General features: G+C 38.7%; 1 protein-coding gene across 1 annotated transcript; it reads right to left on the bottom strand.

Moving 5' to 3' along the window:
• Positions 1–2384: 2384 nt before the first annotated feature.
• Positions 2385–12766, bottom strand: UCP1 (uncoupling protein 1). The gene is given in 8 exon segments (XM_036998660.1): positions 2385–2495; positions 9794–9918; positions 9921–9982; positions 10688–10751; positions 10754–10804; positions 10903–10955; positions 10957–11023; positions 12604–12766. Coding segments are annotated over 8 exon segments (696 nt in total).
• Between the last annotated feature and the right edge of the window lie 5742 nt (positions 12767–18508).

The raw sequence follows: 18508 nt of genomic DNA, 5'->3' as shown, positions 1-18508 counted from the left end.
CTTGTATCAGTCAGTTTTTGTCATAACAACAGTGTATAACAACCAACCACACACAAAATCGCAGTGGCAAGCAAAAACATTTCCTCCTCACACATAGTGGAGACTAACCAGGCAGCTTTGCTTGGCTGTCTACCCAGACTGTGGATTCAGTTCTAGTCTGCTGCCTGTGCTGTGACCTTGGCCCAGCATGCCACCCAAGGCAGGCCTTTTTCAGTGTGTGGGAGAAGCATAGGAACAAGCCCAATTGCTCAAACATACTTCAAGCCTTTGCTCACATCACATCCACTATCATTCCCTTGGTACTCGCAGTCCTGTGGCCAAGTTCAACACCAGTGGGGCAGAGAAAGTAGTTTTATTAGGAAGGGGGGAGGCATGAACAATTTCCTGAAAAACTGAAGTTTTCACAGCACATCTGTTCAAAATTGTGCTAGAGATCCTATCTAGTGCAGTAAAGCAAGTGGAGAGGAAAGTTATCGTTCATAAATGGTAGGAAGGTGTGTATAGAAAATCCAAAAGAATTGGTTGTCAGTTATCAAGGGTAACCACATATTGAGGGTGAGGGTTTCTGGCTAAACCAATTTAGCAGGATTCCTGGTAAAAGTGGGCTCCTGAAGACATGAACAAGAATGGGACCTACTTGAAGAAAGTGCCCAGAGGAAGCTGACTAGAGTTCAGTCAAGGAGGAGCATCTTGTCACCACTGCCCATTGCCTGACCAGGATCCCAGCAAAGACGGCATTTTATGTTTTCTTCCTTATTTTCTAAAGAAACGTAATAGTCTAGGGTTGTCATGTGTCTTACTTTGGATTCCTCCAGAATCGGTCCTTGAAACAAGGATATGCATTTCATTTGGAAAGTGATCCCAGATAATACTGTAAGGGAGTAGGGAACTGAAAAAGTTTTTTGTCATCCCATAAAAGGCTTTTTATTAAGCAGAATACTGCAGTAACTGGAGTTTGATCCCACAGAAGTATTCCATGTGAGGATAAGGGGCCTGATACTTATACACCAACTCCCATCTGTTATGGGTCAAGGCTTCTCTTGGGATGTATTTTCCCTGCTTTTCTAGTGTGTCATGCTCAGGTTAGCCAAGATGGTTCTGGTGGCCAGAAGAAGACCTTTTTATATATGCGGACATGACAATAGGAAGTCAGACCAGCGTGTGAGTACTCAAGAGGAAAGAGCAATATGTGTACTATACCAAAGGCATTTGCTACAAGATCAGATGGGGAAAATAAAATCTCATGAGGTCAAGAGGAGAAAAAAACAATAGTAAATACAATGTGTAGTTGTTTAAAGCAAAAGCAAGGATGTCTGACACCACACGGGCTTCCCTGCCCTTCTGTCATTCCTTGGTGTTGGCTTAACACCAGCCTGGACCTTGTCTTATGACTTTTTAAAATCTCTTGTTTATTCTTTCCCTATCTCTTCTGCACTCAGTTTGTAGGCATAAAAAGAGGTCACTATAGGTGTTAATGATGAATTTAGCTTTGCTGGAAAGATGCCTTGAAGATTTATTTTTATCTTAGTAGAAATTTCAAGCTGTTCCTCTTACTAACCAAAGGCACCTTCTAGCTCAAAAATTCTGTAATTCTAAGATAGATACCATGATTCTAATAACAATAATGCCCCAATGAATATAGTGTCTTAAAAGTTGTTACAGATGCCATAAATTGCAGGCTATAAAAATTAAACATCTGTGATAATTAAAGTAAGTTTATGTTTGTGGAGTCTAAAGACCTTCACTTGCTATCAGGCAATTTTATAATCTAGGCATAAACTTCAGCCCTTCCATTCAGATGCAGATCCCGAAAAAAGAACTTGTAGAGGAATTAAGGATACTTAATTGAATGTATTGACTGACAACTGGGTTAGTGAATAAAAGGGAAACTAATATTTTCTTTGCCAACTGTTTAAGTGTTTATAAATATAAAATGCATTTAACTCGGTTTTCCTTTTCCATCAGTTTGAATATAATTAAAACATGTTAAAGTTCTTAAATCATAAATTCCCCCCAAAATGGTCAATTAAACGCTGTAACTTCCCTGGACATTTGCCAGTATGTATACTCAATGTTTTGCTTTCCCATCCTTCAAACACTGAGAATAAAAGTCACAGGAAATAGTCAAATAGAAATAGAAATTTTCTTTAAAAAGTCCAAGACTCTCCACAAGAATTCCTTTATCTTTTTTTATTAAGGTATCATTGATATACAATCTTATAAAGGTTTCACATGAGCAACATTGTGGTTATTACATTCACCCATATTATCAAGTTCTGTTATCGTTTTAGGGTGAAGTAAGGTGAAAATGTTTCCTTTTTTTTTTTAAATTACCAGTCGGCAAAGACTCCCACTGGTATGTTTCATTCTTTTCCTGAAGATGATTATATGACACAGCTCATGGTCTGCCTTGAGTTCGTCAGTTTTCGTTTTCCTTGTTCAGAGCACACAAATAAAATGACGTCTGGAGACCCAAGGTGGAAGAAGGGACAAATCTGCAAAAATGCATGTAAGCTTCTGTCAGTTTGTTTGCATTCTTAAAACTGTTAGAGCCCAGGCAGCTTATGCTTCTCATTTTCCCACTCTTCTGAAATGAAGATGCTTAAAAATACCCTTGTTCATCTCTCCGTGCTCTAAATGTCTAGCTGCCTTATTCTGCTTCAAAACAACAAAACCGAAATGATCACATCCATACAGATACACAAACCTTCTGTCCCACCAAGCCAAAGCATATCTCCTTTCCAACATGGCCTTTTTGAATAACTCTCCTTTTTTGAGGGGAGGGGAAGTTTTTGTTTTTGTTTTGCTTTGTGTTTTGAATGAGAGGCAGGAAACTATTCAAAGAGGAAGTAAGAACAGAAAGCAAACAAGTGATGAGTAAGTGGGCCATTTTCCAGAGTCAAGAAATTAATGCTATCTAGATCTGCACAATTCTTGTCCTTAGATTGTCAGTTTTTTAATTATTATTATTTTTGTTTGTTTTTTATTAAGGTATTATTGATATACACTCTTATGAAGGTTTCACATGAAAAAACAATGTGGTTACTATATTCACCCATATTATCTTGTCACCCCCCCCATACCACATTGCAGTCACTGTCCATCATGTAGTAAGATGCCACACAGTCACTATTAACCTTCTCTGTACTATACTGTCTTCCCTGTGACCCTCACACACCATGTGTGCCAATCATAATACCTCAATCCCCTTCTCCCTCCCTTCCCACCCACACCCTCCACATCCCTCCCCTTTGGTAACCACTAGTCCATTCTTGGAGACTATGAGTCTGCTGCTGTTTTACTCCTTCAGTTTTGCTTCATTGTTATACTCCACAAATGAGGGAAATCTTTTGGTACTTGTCCTTCTCTGCCTGACTAATTTCACTGAGCATAATACCCTCGAGATCTATCCATGTTGTTGCAAATGGTAAAATTTGTTTTTTTCTTATGGCTGAATAGTATTCTATTGTGTATATTTACCACCTCCTCTTTATCCATTCATCTACTGATAGACACTTAGATTGCTTCCATATATTAGCTATTGTAAATAGTGCTGCAGTAAACATATGGGTGCATATATCTTTTTGAATCCGAGAACTTGTATTCTTTGGGTAAATTCCTAGGAGTAGAATTCCCAGGTTAAATGGTATTTCTATTTTAAGTTTTTTGAGGAAGCTCCATATTGCTTTCCACAATGGTAGAACTAGTTTACATTCCCACCAGCAGTGTAGGAGGGTTCCCCTTTTTCCGTATCCTCACCAGCATTTGTTGTTCCTAGTCTTTTCAATGTTGGCCATCCTAACTGGTGTGAGGTGATATTTCACTATGGTTTTAATTTGCATTTCCCTGATAATTAGTGATGTGGAGCATCTTTTGTGTGCCTGTTGGCCATCTGAATTACTTCTTTGGAGAATTGTCTGTTCATATCCTCCTCCCATTTTTTAATTGGTTATTTGTTTTTTGGGTGTTGAGGCATGGGAGTTCTTTATATATTTTGTGTGTTAACCCGTTGTTGGATTTGTCATTTACAAATATATTCTCCCATACTATAGGATGCCTTTATGTTCTGCTTATTGTGTCCTTTGCTGTACAGAAGCTTTTTAGCATGATGTAGTCCCATTTTTTGTTTGCCTTGCCTGAGAAGATGTGTTCGGGATAAAGTTGCTCATGTTTATATTCAAGAGATTTTTGCCTATGTTTTCTTCTAAGAGTTTTATGGTTTCATGACTTTAGAGTTTACTTTTGTGTATGGAGTTAAACAATAATCCAGTTTCATTCTCTTGCATGTAAGCTGTCCCGTTTTGCCAACACCAGCTGCTGAAGAGGCTGTCATTTCCCCATTGTATATCCATGGCTCCTTTAACATCTATTAATTGGCCATATATGCTTGGGTTTATATCGGGGCTCTCTAGTATGTTCCATTGATCTATGGACCTGTTCTTGTGGCAGTACCAAATTGTCTTGATCACTCTGGCTTTGTAGTAGAGCTTGAAGTTGGGAAGCAAGATTCCCTCCTGCTTTATTCTTCCTTCTTAGGATTGCTTTGTCTATTTGGAGTTTTCTGTGCTTCCATAAGAATTTTAGAACTATTTGTTCCAGTTCTTTGAAGAATGCTGTCGGTATTTTGATAGGGATTGCATTGAATCTGTAGATTGCTTTAGATAGGATGGCAATTTTGACAATATTAATTTTTCCTACCCAGGAGCATGGGATGAATTTCCATTTTTTAGTGTCCTCTTTAATTTATCTTAATAGTATCTTGTAGTTTTCAGGGTATAGGTCTTTCAATTCCTTGGTTAGATTTATTCCTAGGTATTTTAATGTTTCTGATGCAACTGTGAATGGAATTTTTTTTCTGATTTCTATTTCTGCTAGTTCATCATTAGTGTATAGGAATACAACAGATTTCTGTGTATTAATTTTGTATCTTGCAAATTTGCTGAAATCAGGTATTAGATCTAGAAGTTTTGGAGTGGATTCCTTAGGGTTTTTATGTACAATATCATGTCTCTGCAGACAGTGACAGTGTAACTTCTTCCTTACCAATCTGAATGCCCTTTATTTCTTTGTGTTCTCTAATTGCTGTGGTAAGGCCCTCCAGAACTATGTTGAATAAAAGTGGAGAGAGTGGGCATCCTTGTCTTGTTCCCGATCTTAAAGGCTTTCAACTTCTTGCTGTTAAGTATGATGTTGGCTGTGGGTTTGTCATATATAGCCTTTATTATGTTGAGGTGCTTGCCCTCTATACCGATTTTGTGAGAGTTTTTAGCATTAATGAATGTTGAATTCTGTCAAATGATTTTTCGGCATCTATGCAGATGACCATGTGGTTTTTGTCCTTCTTTTTGTTGACGTGGTGGATGATGATGGTGGATTTTCGATTATTGTACCATCCTTGCATCCCTGTAATAAATCCTACTTGATCATGATACATGATATTTTTGAAGTATTTTTGAATTTGGTTTGCTAATATTGTGTTGAGTATTCTTGCATCTATGTCCATCAGGGATATTGGTCCATAATTTTCTTTTTCTGTGATATTTTTGCCTGTTTTTAGTATTAGAGTGATGCTGGCCTCATAGAATGAGTTTGGGAGTATTCCCTCCTTTTCTACTTTTTGGAAGTATGGGTATTAGGTCTTCACTAAATGTTTGATAAAATTCAGTGATGAAGCCATCTGGTTTAGAGGTTTTGTTCTTAGGTAGTTTTTTGATTACCAATTCAATTTCATTGCTGGTAATTTGTATGGATTTTTTGTTTCTTTTTGGGTCACTCTTGGAAGGTTGTATTTTTCTAGAAAATTGTCCATTTCTTCTAGGTTATCCAATTTGTTAGCATATAATTTTTCATCATATTCTCTAATAATTCTTTGCATTTCTGTGGTGTCCATAGTGATTTTTCCTTTCTCATTTCTGATTCTGTTTATGTGTGTAGAGTCTCTTTTATTCTTGAAAAGTCCGGCTAGGGGTTTATCTATTTTGTTTATTTTCTTGAAGAACCAGCTCTTGCTTGCATTGATTCTTTCTATTGTTTTATTCTTCTTGATTTTATTTATTTCTGCTGTAATCTTTACTATATCCCTCCTTCTACTGACTTTGTGCCTCATCTCTTCTTCTTTTTCTAGTTTTGTTAATTGTGATTCTAGACTGTTCATATGGGATTGTTCTTCTTTCCAGAGGTAGGCCTGTATTGCAGTACACTTCCCTCTTATCATGGCCTTTGCTGTGTCCCACAGATTTTGCAGTGTTGAATTATTCTTGTCATTTGTCTCCATATTTTGCTTGATCTCTATTTTTATTTAGTCATTGATCCATTGGTTATTTAGGAGCACGTTGTTAAGCCTCCATGTGTCTGTGGGCTTTTTGATTTTCTTTGTGTAATTTATTTCTAGTTTCATACCTTTGTGGTCTGAGAAGCTGGTTGGTACAATTTCAATCTTTTAAGATTCACTGAATCTCTCTTTGTGGCCTAGTATATGATCTGTTCTTGAAAATGTTCCATGTGCACTTGAGAAGAATGTGTATCCAGCTGTTTTTGAGTGGAAAGTTCTGTGATGTCTGTTAGGTCCATCTGTTCTAATGTGTTGTTCAATGCCTCTGTCTCCTTATTTATTTTCTGCCTGGTTGATTTGTCCCTTGGAGTGAGTGGAGTGTTGAAGTCTCCTAGAATGAATGCATTGTATTCTATTTCCCCCTTTAATTCTGTTAGTATTTGTTTCACATATGTAGGTGCTCCTGTGTTGGGCGCATAGATGTATGTAATGGTTATATCCTCTTGTTGGATTGTCCACTTTCTCATTATATAATACCCTTTTTTGTCTCTTGTGATTTTCTTTGTTTTAAAGTCTATTTTGTCTGATGCAAGTACTGCAACACCTGCTTTTTTCTCCCTATTAGTTTCATGAAATATCTTTCCATCCCTTCAGTTTTAGTCTGTGTATGTCTTTGGGTTTGAAGTGAGTCCCTTGTTGTCAGCATATAGATGGGTCTTGTTTTTTTTATCCATTCAGTGACTCTGTGTCCTTTGATTGGTGCATTCAGACCGTTCACATTTAGGGTGATTATCGATAGGTATGTACTTATTGCGACTGCAGGCTTTAGATTCATTGTTACTAGGTCCAATGGTAACTTTTTACTATCTGAGAGTCTAACTTACCTCACTTAGTATACTATTACAAACACAATCTAAAGGCTTTTCTTTTCTTTTTTTAAATTCTCCTCCATTTTTTATATATTAGGTATCATATTCTGTACTCTTTGTCTATCCCTTGACTGACTTCGGGTGTAGTTGATCCAATTTTGCATTTGCTCAGTAATTAAGTGGCTACTTTCTGTATTGTGGTTTTATTTCCTCTGGTGACAGCTATTAAACATTAGGAACACTTCCGTCTATAGCAGTCATTCCAGAATACACTGTAGAGATGGTTTGTGTGAGGTAAATTCTCACAGCTTTTGCTTATTTGGAAATTGTTTAATCCCTCCTTCAAATTTAAATTATAACCTTGCTGGTGGAGTATTCTTGGTTCGAGGCCCTTCTTTTTCATTGCATTAAATATATCATGCCACTCCCTTCTGGACTGTAAGGTTTCTGCTGAGAAATCTGATTATAGCCTGATGAGTTTTCCTTTGTGTGTGATATTTTTTCTCTCTTTGGCTGTTTTTTAATAGTCTGTCCTTATCCTTGATCTTTGCCATTTTAGTTATTGTATGTCTTGGTGTTGTCTTCCTTGGTGATCCTTTGTGTGTTGGGGTATCTGTGCACCTCCATGGCCTGAGAGACTATCTCCTTCCCCAGATTGGGGAAGTTTTCAGCAATTACCTCATCAAAGACACTTTCTATCCCTTTTTCTGTCTCTTATTCTTCTGGTACTCCTATAATATGTACATTGTTTGGTTTGGATAGGTCACACAGATCTCCCAATATTCTTTCATTCCTAGAGATCCTTTATTCTCTCTGCACCTCAACTCTTTGTATTCCTCTTCTATAATTCCTATTTTATTTATCATCTCCTCCACCATATCTAATCCACTTTTAAAACCCTCCATTGTATTCTGTAATGATTGGATCTCCATCCTGAATTCGTTCCTGAGTTCTTGAGTATGTTTCTGTACCTTCATGAGCATGTTAATGATTTTTATTTTGAAATCTTTCAGAAAAATTGATGAGTTCAGTTTCACTTGATCCTTTTTCTTGTGTTTGTGGGATTTTGGTTTGAGCCAGGTTCCTTTGACATTTCATATTTGTATGTGCTGCCCTCTAGTGCCCAGAAGCTCTACTCTCTGGAGCTGCTCAGCCCCTGGAGCAATGTTGGGGTTCACAAGGGAGTGGTGCTGATGCCTTGGGGGAGGAAAGCTGTTTCCTGCTTCCCAGGTGCTATCCCTATCTTCACTGCCAGGACCAATGAGCCAGTTACACAGGTGTAATCCTGTGTGCTTTGCGTTTGTAGCTGTTTTAGGTGGTGCTTCCCTCTGGCTGGCCTGACGCCATGGCAGGGGCTGCCGTTTTGAAAGCCAGGCGCAGACTGGCCATGAGGAATGTGCAGCAGGCTGTGTATCATGGTGGGGGGCCTTGTAGCTGCATAGCCAGCCAGTGGGATGGAGTGCCTGAAGCTCTTGAAAATTCCCAGCCTGTGGGCAGAGTGAGCCCGGGCAATTTTGTCTACCTATCCTTTCTCCTGAGTGGTAAGCTCCATGTAATCCTTCCCCCTTTAGCAGCCCTCTTGCTGTTAGGAAGTCTCTCAGACTACCCACCTTTCTTTTGTCCCAGAGCAGCTGCATATGGTTCACTGTTTTCCAAAAGCAGCTGGAATCTCAGTGTCTCCAGGTATTCTGCCTGTATTAGCTTTCCAACCCCACTAATCACTAGAGCACCGAGCAATGTAGGTTTGTGCTCCCAGAGCAGACCTCCATAGCTAGGTGTTCAGCAGTCCCAGGCTTCTACTCCCTCCCTGCTCTGTTTCTTTTCATCCTGCCAGTGCATTGGGGTGAGGGAAGGGCTTGCGTCCCACTGGATCATGGCTTTAGTATGTTACCCTGTTCCATGAGGTCTGTTCTTTTCTCCAGGTGTATGCAGTCTGACGCAGCTTTCTTTCCTGTTGCTCTTTCAGTATTAGTTGTATTAATTATATTTTCATATCATATGTGGTTTAGAGAGGAAGCCTCTGTCTCACCTCTCACACTGCCATCTTTAATCTCTCCTCCATTTTTTTTGGTTATTTTTAAGAATTCTACCAAACTGTGTAGACCAAATGATTGGTTTTTAACTCTTGTTTACAGTAATAAAATGTTTCAGGAGAAGAAGATGTCATGAATTAAATCTGCCTTGGATAGATTTTTAAGAGATCTGGCCTATAAAAGTCATCTGCCAAAGTTTTTTGTTGATTTAGGTTTCAGCGTATTTCTCCTGACTTTGTGTGTGTGTGTGTGTGTGTGTGTGTGTGTGTATGTGTGTGTGTGTGTGTGTGTGTGTTAACTGGTAAAGTACACATAACAAAAATTTACCATTTTAAGTGTGTAATTCAGTCGCATTAAGTACACTCACATTGTGATTAACCATTACCACTATCCATCTCCAGAACCATTTGGTCATCCCTAAATGAAACTCTGTACCCACTAAACAATAACTCCCTACTACCCCTCCCCTCAGACTCAGATCCCACCATTCCACTTCTATGTATACTGCTGTACTAAGAAATAGTCTGCTGTACTAGGGCTGGTCAGCTATATCTCAACTGTGTAGAAAAGACTGTCTCAAAGCACTCAGGTATCCTGAACACATTACAGATTCAGAAGACGGTATCTTGCCTTTTGAAAAAAGTCAATGGTCCTTCCTTAGTGAGCACTGTCATCGCACAGGTGGGCACACTTGTGCATTGTCCTGGTAGAGAATTAACAAATCTGCTTTTCACCATATCCACCAGAGGGACAAAAACATTGTGCAATATCAGGTGATAAGAGCTGATACAAAGTGGCAGGTACATCATCTGAAATGGATCAATGAAACAGGTCAATATCAGACTTTTGGGAGGGATTTATAGTTTTTAATAATCTATCAGATCCTTGCAAACCTGTTGACAACAGGAGGACAACGTGAACATATAAAGAAAGTTATATTTACATTAAAAAACATGGCAAATAGTACATAGCATAGTGATTGAAAGTCTTTTAAGATAATATGTGTTCTCTGTGCCCTTAGGGTATGGCATAATGCTTGATACATATATTAGCATCTAATACTTTTTTTACTGAATTGAAGTCTTTATACAATGAGAATTTTGGTGTCTCTAGAACATGCTAGAATATTTTAGGATCCTATTTTATGGTACTACTTTTCGAATAAAACCACTGGTGAGAAGCTCCTTATGTAACTAGCCCATATGGATACAGTGCAGGATGAACTCATGTCCTAAATTCTGCTATATAATGAATAAGATGGCAACCAAAGTCCCACATATCAATGTTAAGTGAGAATAATGCTGATGTAAGAATATAGTCACATTTTGTTTTTACTGCAAAAAAAATTTTTTGTTGCAGCAAAACTCGAAAACCTCAGGTTTGGGTCTTTTTCTGCTTCTCAGAAGTTGTATCTAATGTTCAGAATTACTTGATTTTTTAGAAAGCTATGGCAATTGAGAGATTTAGTATAAAGTGGCCAGAAAAGCTCCAAGTCGAAATCACAGTGGGCAGACCTGCCTGTTACATAAACTAGCTGGTAAGTCTTGTTTAGAGGTGCCTTCTTCATTAGGTCATACTTACTAGCTCTGCACAATTCGTGATGACATTTCTCATCAGATTGGGAGTAGGCCATGGAAAAAAGGGAGTAGTTAATAACTCCATTATATGATAAGATACTAACTGGGTACATGAGTTGTAATGGTTACAAAATCCACCTTGAATTAGTTAGCTTTCCAAAGATCTGTCAATCCTTCAGTTGTTGCTCTAATTCTGTCAGCACTAAGTCCCCATGTAGTGAGGTTTGACACCATGTGGATGGGTCTGTGCTTGAAGTCTGACCTTCACAACCTCTGTGGTTGCCCAATAAATACTGTCTCTCCTTTATCTTAGCTCAGCTGAGATCTTACTTCCTAACTGAAGTGTTGCTATCCAGAGAGAAAACATAGTTATCAAGCAAAAGTGAAAAAAAATTAAGACCCAGAATGTATATCTGTGTCTTTTAAAATTTAGTGGTTAGAATGATATCTTTATAACTTTTTTACTTCCCTAATGCTTGTGCATCTGTTGATCAGGTACTAATTATGTGCTAAATCATAGTGGGGCTAGAAGATTTCAAATTTGACTGAAGTTTTTTAAAAATGAAGAGTTGAGGACAAAGAAAACACAATGCCTACTTAAACAGTGGCTTAGTTCTTCCCTATAGTCAGCTCTCTTTTTCAAGTTATTTCCCAGCTTGGAGAAGGTAACAGTCACCAGTGATGCTTAGTTTTCCTCTCATCAGTAGTCATGTTAATTATTGGACATTGCGGTCTTAGGAAAAGCCCAGGTGGACAAACTGCCCCAGTATGGGGATGTCAGCAGGCTTCAGGCTACAAAAGGGAAACAATAAGAAGAAGCCAAGAAAGTTTGAAAAATTAGGCAACTAAAGGAAGATTATCATTTAATAAAACTATAGTCTTGGAGCCCTGTGCCTGTTCCTATAATTAAATATAAGGTATGGATCAATCATATTTACTCGTCAAGGACTTCCTCAGTTCCTCTAATTCTGTTTCCTAACCTGTAAAACAGAGATGCTAACACCTCACTTACAGAGTCATTGTCGATCCAGTGCTTAACACACCACCTTGCTTACAGGACATACAGCAGCCCTCATCATTTCTGTGTGATAGCACTCCTTTCCCCTCATGCGTGAGGAGCTGGAGCACACTGTAGATAACCATCTTTTAATTGGCAAGATCATGTGACTACAACCCCCTCACTTCTGGCCCATATCTGTAACCATATTTTGATGCTCCTCCTACCCTCTGATCCTCTTTTCATTTTGCCATCAAGCTCCTGGGGAGAGAGATTATATTCTTTGTCTTCACCTCTCACAGGCCTGTTTCCTCTGCACTCCTCTGCAATCTAGCTTCCACCTCCACTACTCTGCTGAAGCAAACCCATGAGTCTCTATTGTTAGGCACATTGGTCACTTCCCAGTCCTTTCCTCACTAGATCTCTCTGCTCTCTTTGACCTACTGAGAGTCGCTCCTGTCACTCCCTGGAATCTCACCCAGACATTTCTCCTAAATTTACGTGCTAACTAGACTAGACATTATCTGTCACTCATCCTAACTGAATTTCTTACCTTCCCCCTTATGGTGATTTCTACATTCCTTCCTTCAATGAATGGATCATTAGCCAAAAACTTGGAAGTCATCTAATATTCCTACCTTTCCCTTATGACTTACTTCCACTTGCCTACCAAAGTTAGCCAATTATACTTCCTAGATCTTTCTGATTGGCCTCTCTTCTCTTTTCCTACTGCCACTGGTCTAGCATATCCTGGTCATTTCTTACTTTCTAACTTTCCCCTTTCTTACCCTTTTTCTATAAATTCTCTACATCATTGCCAAAGGGATCTTTTGAAAATATAAATTGTTTATGCCACTTCCCTTACATTTTTCAATGATTCTTGTCACTGTGAGGATAAAATCCAAACTCCTCAGTATGGCCTGGAAGGCATCTTGTGATCTGGCTCCTTCCTGCATTTCTGCCTCTACCTCTCCTTCCTTGCCAGCCTGTCCTCCCTCTGTGCCCGGTGTCCTCTCCATGCCTGAGTCTCATATCTGACCTTCACTCTACTTGAAGGTCCTTCTCCATCACCTCACCTGATTACTCCCACTGACCCTTCAAGATTCGACTGAGACATTAATACTTCAGGTTGTTGATGCATGACCATGCCCCCAAGGTTAAATATTCTTCTCCCATGTGTGCAGCAGCCTTTAATTACTACTAATACAGCATGAGTCATAGCATATTATCATCTATTAACTTGTTCTACCTACACACCCATACTATGAACTGTAAGCTCTTGCCCTAGAGATATCTGTTACCTGTGCACTGAATAGTTTCTGGCACATGGCAGTTCAATACAACTCATGGAATGAGTGGGATAGGTATAACATAGAATATGGCTGAAATACGTCCTATTGATTTGATTGATGTCTAAACAACAGGTAGTGAGGCCAGTCAGTTCTGAAGAAAACCAGAATAGGCAGCTTTACATCTATGTGTTTCCTCTCTTGCTACATCTGTAAATATGACAATACAGTATTCTGTTATCCTGTCTGTAAAATGGGGACAGTAATCATAATTATAGTAATATTGTGAGGATATAATTAAATAACACTAGTGAAAGTCTTAGCACAATAACTAGAGTGGTACCTAGAAAGGGCACATTAAACAATCATTACAATTGCATGTTTTATTAATACAATTTGGATGACTACTTTGCAGGTTGTTGGAGGGAATCAAAGCACTGAACCAAAGGGCTTCCTAAAAGATGTGAAAGGTCCCTTCACACTCTGACAGCTTGAGCTCATGACTCTGTGACCCACCCTTAGATGTAGTTATTATGTAGGAGAAGCAGGACTGGGACTCAGATCTCTTTACTGAGGGCAGCCAGGAGTAGCATGAAGGTGATGGGGAACATTCCAGCTGAGAATTACCTGAAGCTCCTGGTGCCAAGAGCTGCTGAGCCTCTTTTTGGATAAGGACATGATAGCCAGGTTAAAGGTCACAGCCTAGTTCCAGGACCCTCTCCTTCCACCATCCTTCTTCTTCCTACCCTCCCCAGACAAAAGGAAATCATAGTGGTGCATTCTGCCTGGCAGAAAGGACTTGGCTAAAGGTTAAGGATTGCAGTCCCGGTGTAACTGTGACATGGAAGCCAGGGAAAGCCACAAAGATGAGCTGAGGTCACGTTGGGAGCATTCTTTGTGATGTCTACAGCTGTTGTTTCAAACACTGCCTGTTTCCACCCCAAGTGGGATCTCCTTTAATTGGAGTCACCTTGACCTTTTTTTAAGTCTCTTCATTCAGACTTTGAAGTTTTTAAAGGACCTCTTAAAAGAGCAACCAAGGTTGCCTCCTTTGCAGAGAAAATAAAAGGTGTGCAGTAGAATGTAGGGCTCTTAGAGAGGTGGAGATCTTTGGAATGTTGGAGCTGAGCTACACTTTGCTTTCATTTGTGTTTTGGAGGGAGTAGTGAGAACTATGTCAGGAGCTTATGACTGTCAGTGGAGGCCACCAGGGGGTCAACTGGGTCACAGGCCAGCCCCGGATGTGAGCTGCCAGAGGGCACATTAGCCAAGGAGGATGTCTTGTGCCGCAACAGGCAGGTTGGCACTGCAAAATTTGGTCAGTTTAAGGCCAGGAACCTGAGAGGATATTACATTTTAAGAAAAAATAAAATCTCATGGAAATATTTAATGTTAGGTAATTCTCGCGTCATGAAGAACATCATCTATCTTCCATAAAATCTTTTCTTCTTTTGATCCTTTGGCTTCCTGTGTTCGAAATAACATAAAGCACATTGTCTCTGCTGAATGCTGCCTGAAGCAGATTCTTCTGTCAAGCTCTTCTTGATGATATCATTTCAGTTATACTTGAATTAAAATACTCGTCCTCCTTTTCTGCCTTAATGGTTTCCAGTATTAAGGGGGAATGTATCCTTTTAGATTGACTGGAGGTGTAAAGCTTTGATGAGAATATCTTGAATGTGGGTCTCAAATGTAGTCCCAGGAAATGGTCTTCAGGCAGTAGAAGCAACTAGCCAGGGAACGTGGGACTGAGCAGGTGCAGCTGGGACCTTTGCATCAGGTCTGCTCTGTTGCAAAACCGAGTAGCTATTGAGAACATCATTCAGAAATACACCTCCCCTTTGGAAAGTCATTAGCTTACATGGGGATGGAGTAATTCATTGTGCTTAACAACCTACTCATTTTCTTTCATTTTATTCCCCTCTTGTTATCATAGTGAATGGCATGTAAGAACTAGAGATGCAAAAAAACAGAAGCCAACCATAAAATGAGTTAACAGATTTGATCTCATGAAAATTATACATTAGTGTAGAACACAAGAAACCAAAGTAGAAGACAAATCCATGAGAAATTGAAAGGACCAGTATATATTAAAAAAAGAAAAATCCAACCTCCCTGCTATAAGAGAAATTCAAATTAAAATGAAATGTCAACTTTCATCGATCGGATTAGTAAAAATTAAAAGATTGTTGAACTCAAATGTCAGTGAATGTGTGTGAGAAGACAGTGCTGGCTTTTGATGAGAGTGTGGAAAAGTGGATTATTTTGAAAAGCAATTTGACATAATTTGTTACAATTTTAAATGTGCATTTTATTCCTTAGTTCTATCCCCAAAAAATATTCTTGCATATTCCCCAAATGTCTTTATGGTGATATTCACTGCCACAACGTTTATAATAAGATGAGTCTACCATAATAAAAGTCCATCAACTGGGAGGGGGGAAGGCTGGTGTGGTGTGGAACATTCCCTTTCTATTGAAGACTGTGCTGCCTCTAAAATAAATAGGGTAGATGTAGATACACTGATATGGAAACTTTCCCTAAAGCTTAGGTGATCTAAGCATCAGGGAGAGCTTTGATCTTAGTTTTTAGTTTTTAGTTTGATTGTATTTTTGTTTCTTAAAAAAATGTGTGTATGTACATAGATGTGTATATGAATTCATAGACCAAATGAGCTTCAATCTATCAATAGGAGGATGGTAATAAAGGAAGATGTGGGAAATAAGAGTTGAGATGCTAATAAAGGAGGATTTCTATATGATTTTCTGTTGTTTAATATGAGTATTGTTTTTGGCTGTTGCATCTGGGTATTGTATTAAAAAGTAAACACAAAAAATTAGATATTATTATGTGATGTTCATGAAGATGCACTCATGTTTATTGAAGACTTCTCTGCTGCAGAATGTAGAAAGTTTAAAATCACCAAAGCAGCAAGATTAGACACTGGCAAACCTTTCTACAAAGTATCATTTTTCAAGAAATCTCAGCACATGGGTAGGCATCTTGCTAAGGAAATGAGTGGCTCTGTAAGCTCCCAGACAGTGGGAATCTTTCCCTGACCTCATCACCCCCCTTGTCAGCGCTGATTACTCAGGGCTCTTTACTGAGTGGGGTGGATGAGGGTGCAGCAGAGTTCCTGGGAGGGAGGAGCACGGCCTGAGGAACTCCAACCCTTAGGGCTCTTCACAACAAACACTCCACTCCATCAAGCCACTCCATCAAGGGTTTGCTCTAAAACCCTCCTTTATGTTCCTCCCCATTTAGAAAGAAGATGGAATTCTGAAGGAGATTCTGAAATCTCATGTCAACCTATATATATTATTAAAGCTACTTCTACTTCTACTTCATTTTCAAAGAGAGTATCATTTTATAATTAATCTTCCTAAAAGACACATTTCTGACTTCAGGTACTAGATGGATACAGTTAAACTAAAGAATAGCAAAGGGAAACGATTTTTTTTTGTCATTATATCCATGACAATTGCAATTGCATTTTTTTAATTTTTAATTACATATTTACAATTATATGAGGAACATTGTTTACTAGACTCCTCCTATCACCAAGTTCCCCCCACATACCCCATTACAGTCACTGTCCATCAGCGTAGTAAGATGCTATAGAATCACTACTTGTCTTCTCTGCATTGTACAGCCCTCCCCTTGCCCCCCACGCTACATTATGTCTGCTAATAGTAATGCACCCCCCTTTTTCCCCCTTATCCATCCCTTCCCACTCATCCTCCCCAGTCCCTTCCCTTTGGTAACCATTAGTCCATTCTTGGGTTCTGTGATTCTGCTGCTGTTTTGTTCCTTCAGTTTTTTTCTTTGTTCTTATGCCCCACAGATGAGTGAAATCATTTGATACTTGTCTTTTTCTGCCTGGCTTATTTCACTGAGCATAATACACCCTAGCTCCATTCATGTTGTTGCAAATGGTAGGATTTGTTTTCTTCTTACGGCTGAATAATATTCAATTGTGTATATGTACCACATCTTCTTTATCCATTCATCTACTGATGGACATTTAGGTTGCTTCCATTTCTTGGCTATTATAAAAAGTGCTATGATAAACATAGGGGTGCATCTGTCTTTTTCAAACTGGAGTGCTGCATTCTTAGGGTAAATTCCTAGGAGTGGAATTCCTGGGTCAAATAGTATTTCTATTTTTAGATTTTTGAGGAACCTCCATACTTCTTTCCACAATGGTTGAACAAATTTACATTCCCACCAGCATTGTAGGAGGGTTCCCCTTTCTCCACAACCTCGCCAACATTTGTTGTTGTTTGTCTTTTAGATGGTGGCCATCCTTACTGGTGTGAGGTGATATCTCATTGTGGTTTTAATTTGCATTTCTCTAATGATTAGCGATGAGGAGCATCTTTTCATGTGAAATTCTTTTCATGAGAAATTCATGGCCATCTGAATTTCTTCTTTGGAGAAGTGTCTGTTCATATCCTGTGCCCATTTTTTAATTGGATTATTTGTTTTTTGTTTGTTGAGGTGTGTGAGCTCTTTATATATTTTAGATGTCAGCCCTTTATCGGATCTGTCATTTATGAATATATTCTCCCATACTTTAGGATGCCTTTTTGTTCTATTGGTGGTGTCCTTTGCTGTACAGAGATTTTCCACTTGATATAGTCCCACTTGTTCATTTTTACTTTTATTTCCCTTGCTCAGGGAGATATGTTCATGAAGAAGTTGCTCATGTTTATGTCTAAGAGATTTTTGCCTATATTTTTTCTAAGAGTTTTATGGTTTCATGACTTACATTCAGGTCTTTGATCCATTTTGAATTTACTTTTGTGTATGGGGGTTAGACAATGATCCAGTTTCATACTCTCACATGTAACTGTCCAGTTTTGCCAACACCAGTTGTTGGAGAGGCTGTCATTTCCCCATTGTATGTCCATGGCTCCTTTATCATATATTAATTGACCATATATGTTTTGGGTTAATATCTGGACTCTCTATTCTCTTCCACTGGTCTGTGGGTCTGTTCTTGTGCCAGTACCAAATTTTCTTAATTACTGTGACTTTGTAGTAGAGCTTTAAGTTGGGAAGCAAGATCTCCCTGCTTTATTCTTCCTTCTCAGGATTGCTTTGGCTATTCGGGGTCTTTTGTGGTTCCATATGAATTTTAAAACTATTTGTTCCAGTTTGTTGAAGAATGCTGTTGGTATTTTGATAGGGATTGCATTGAATCTGTAGATTGCTTTAGGCATTTTAACAATATTATTTCTTCCTAGCCAAGATCATGGGATGAGTTTTCATTTGTTAGTGTCCTCTTTAATTTCTCTTAACAGTGTCTTATAGTTTTCAGGGTATAGGTCTTTCACTTCCTTGGTTAGGTTTGTTCCTAGGTATTTTATTCTTTTTGATACAATTGTGAATAGAATTGTTTTTCTGATTTCTCTTTCTGCTCGTTCATTGTTAGTGTATAGGAAAGCAACTGATTTCTGTGTATTAATT

The sequence above is a fragment of the Manis javanica genome, chromosome 5, assembly GCF_040802235.1.
Source record: "Manis javanica isolate MJ-LG chromosome 5, MJ_LKY, whole genome shotgun sequence".
Lineage (NCBI taxonomy): Eukaryota > Metazoa > Chordata > Mammalia > Pholidota > Manidae > Manis > Manis javanica.
The sequence above is the reverse complement of the archived record's forward strand: the minus strand, read 5'-3'. Positions and strand labels throughout refer to the sequence as shown.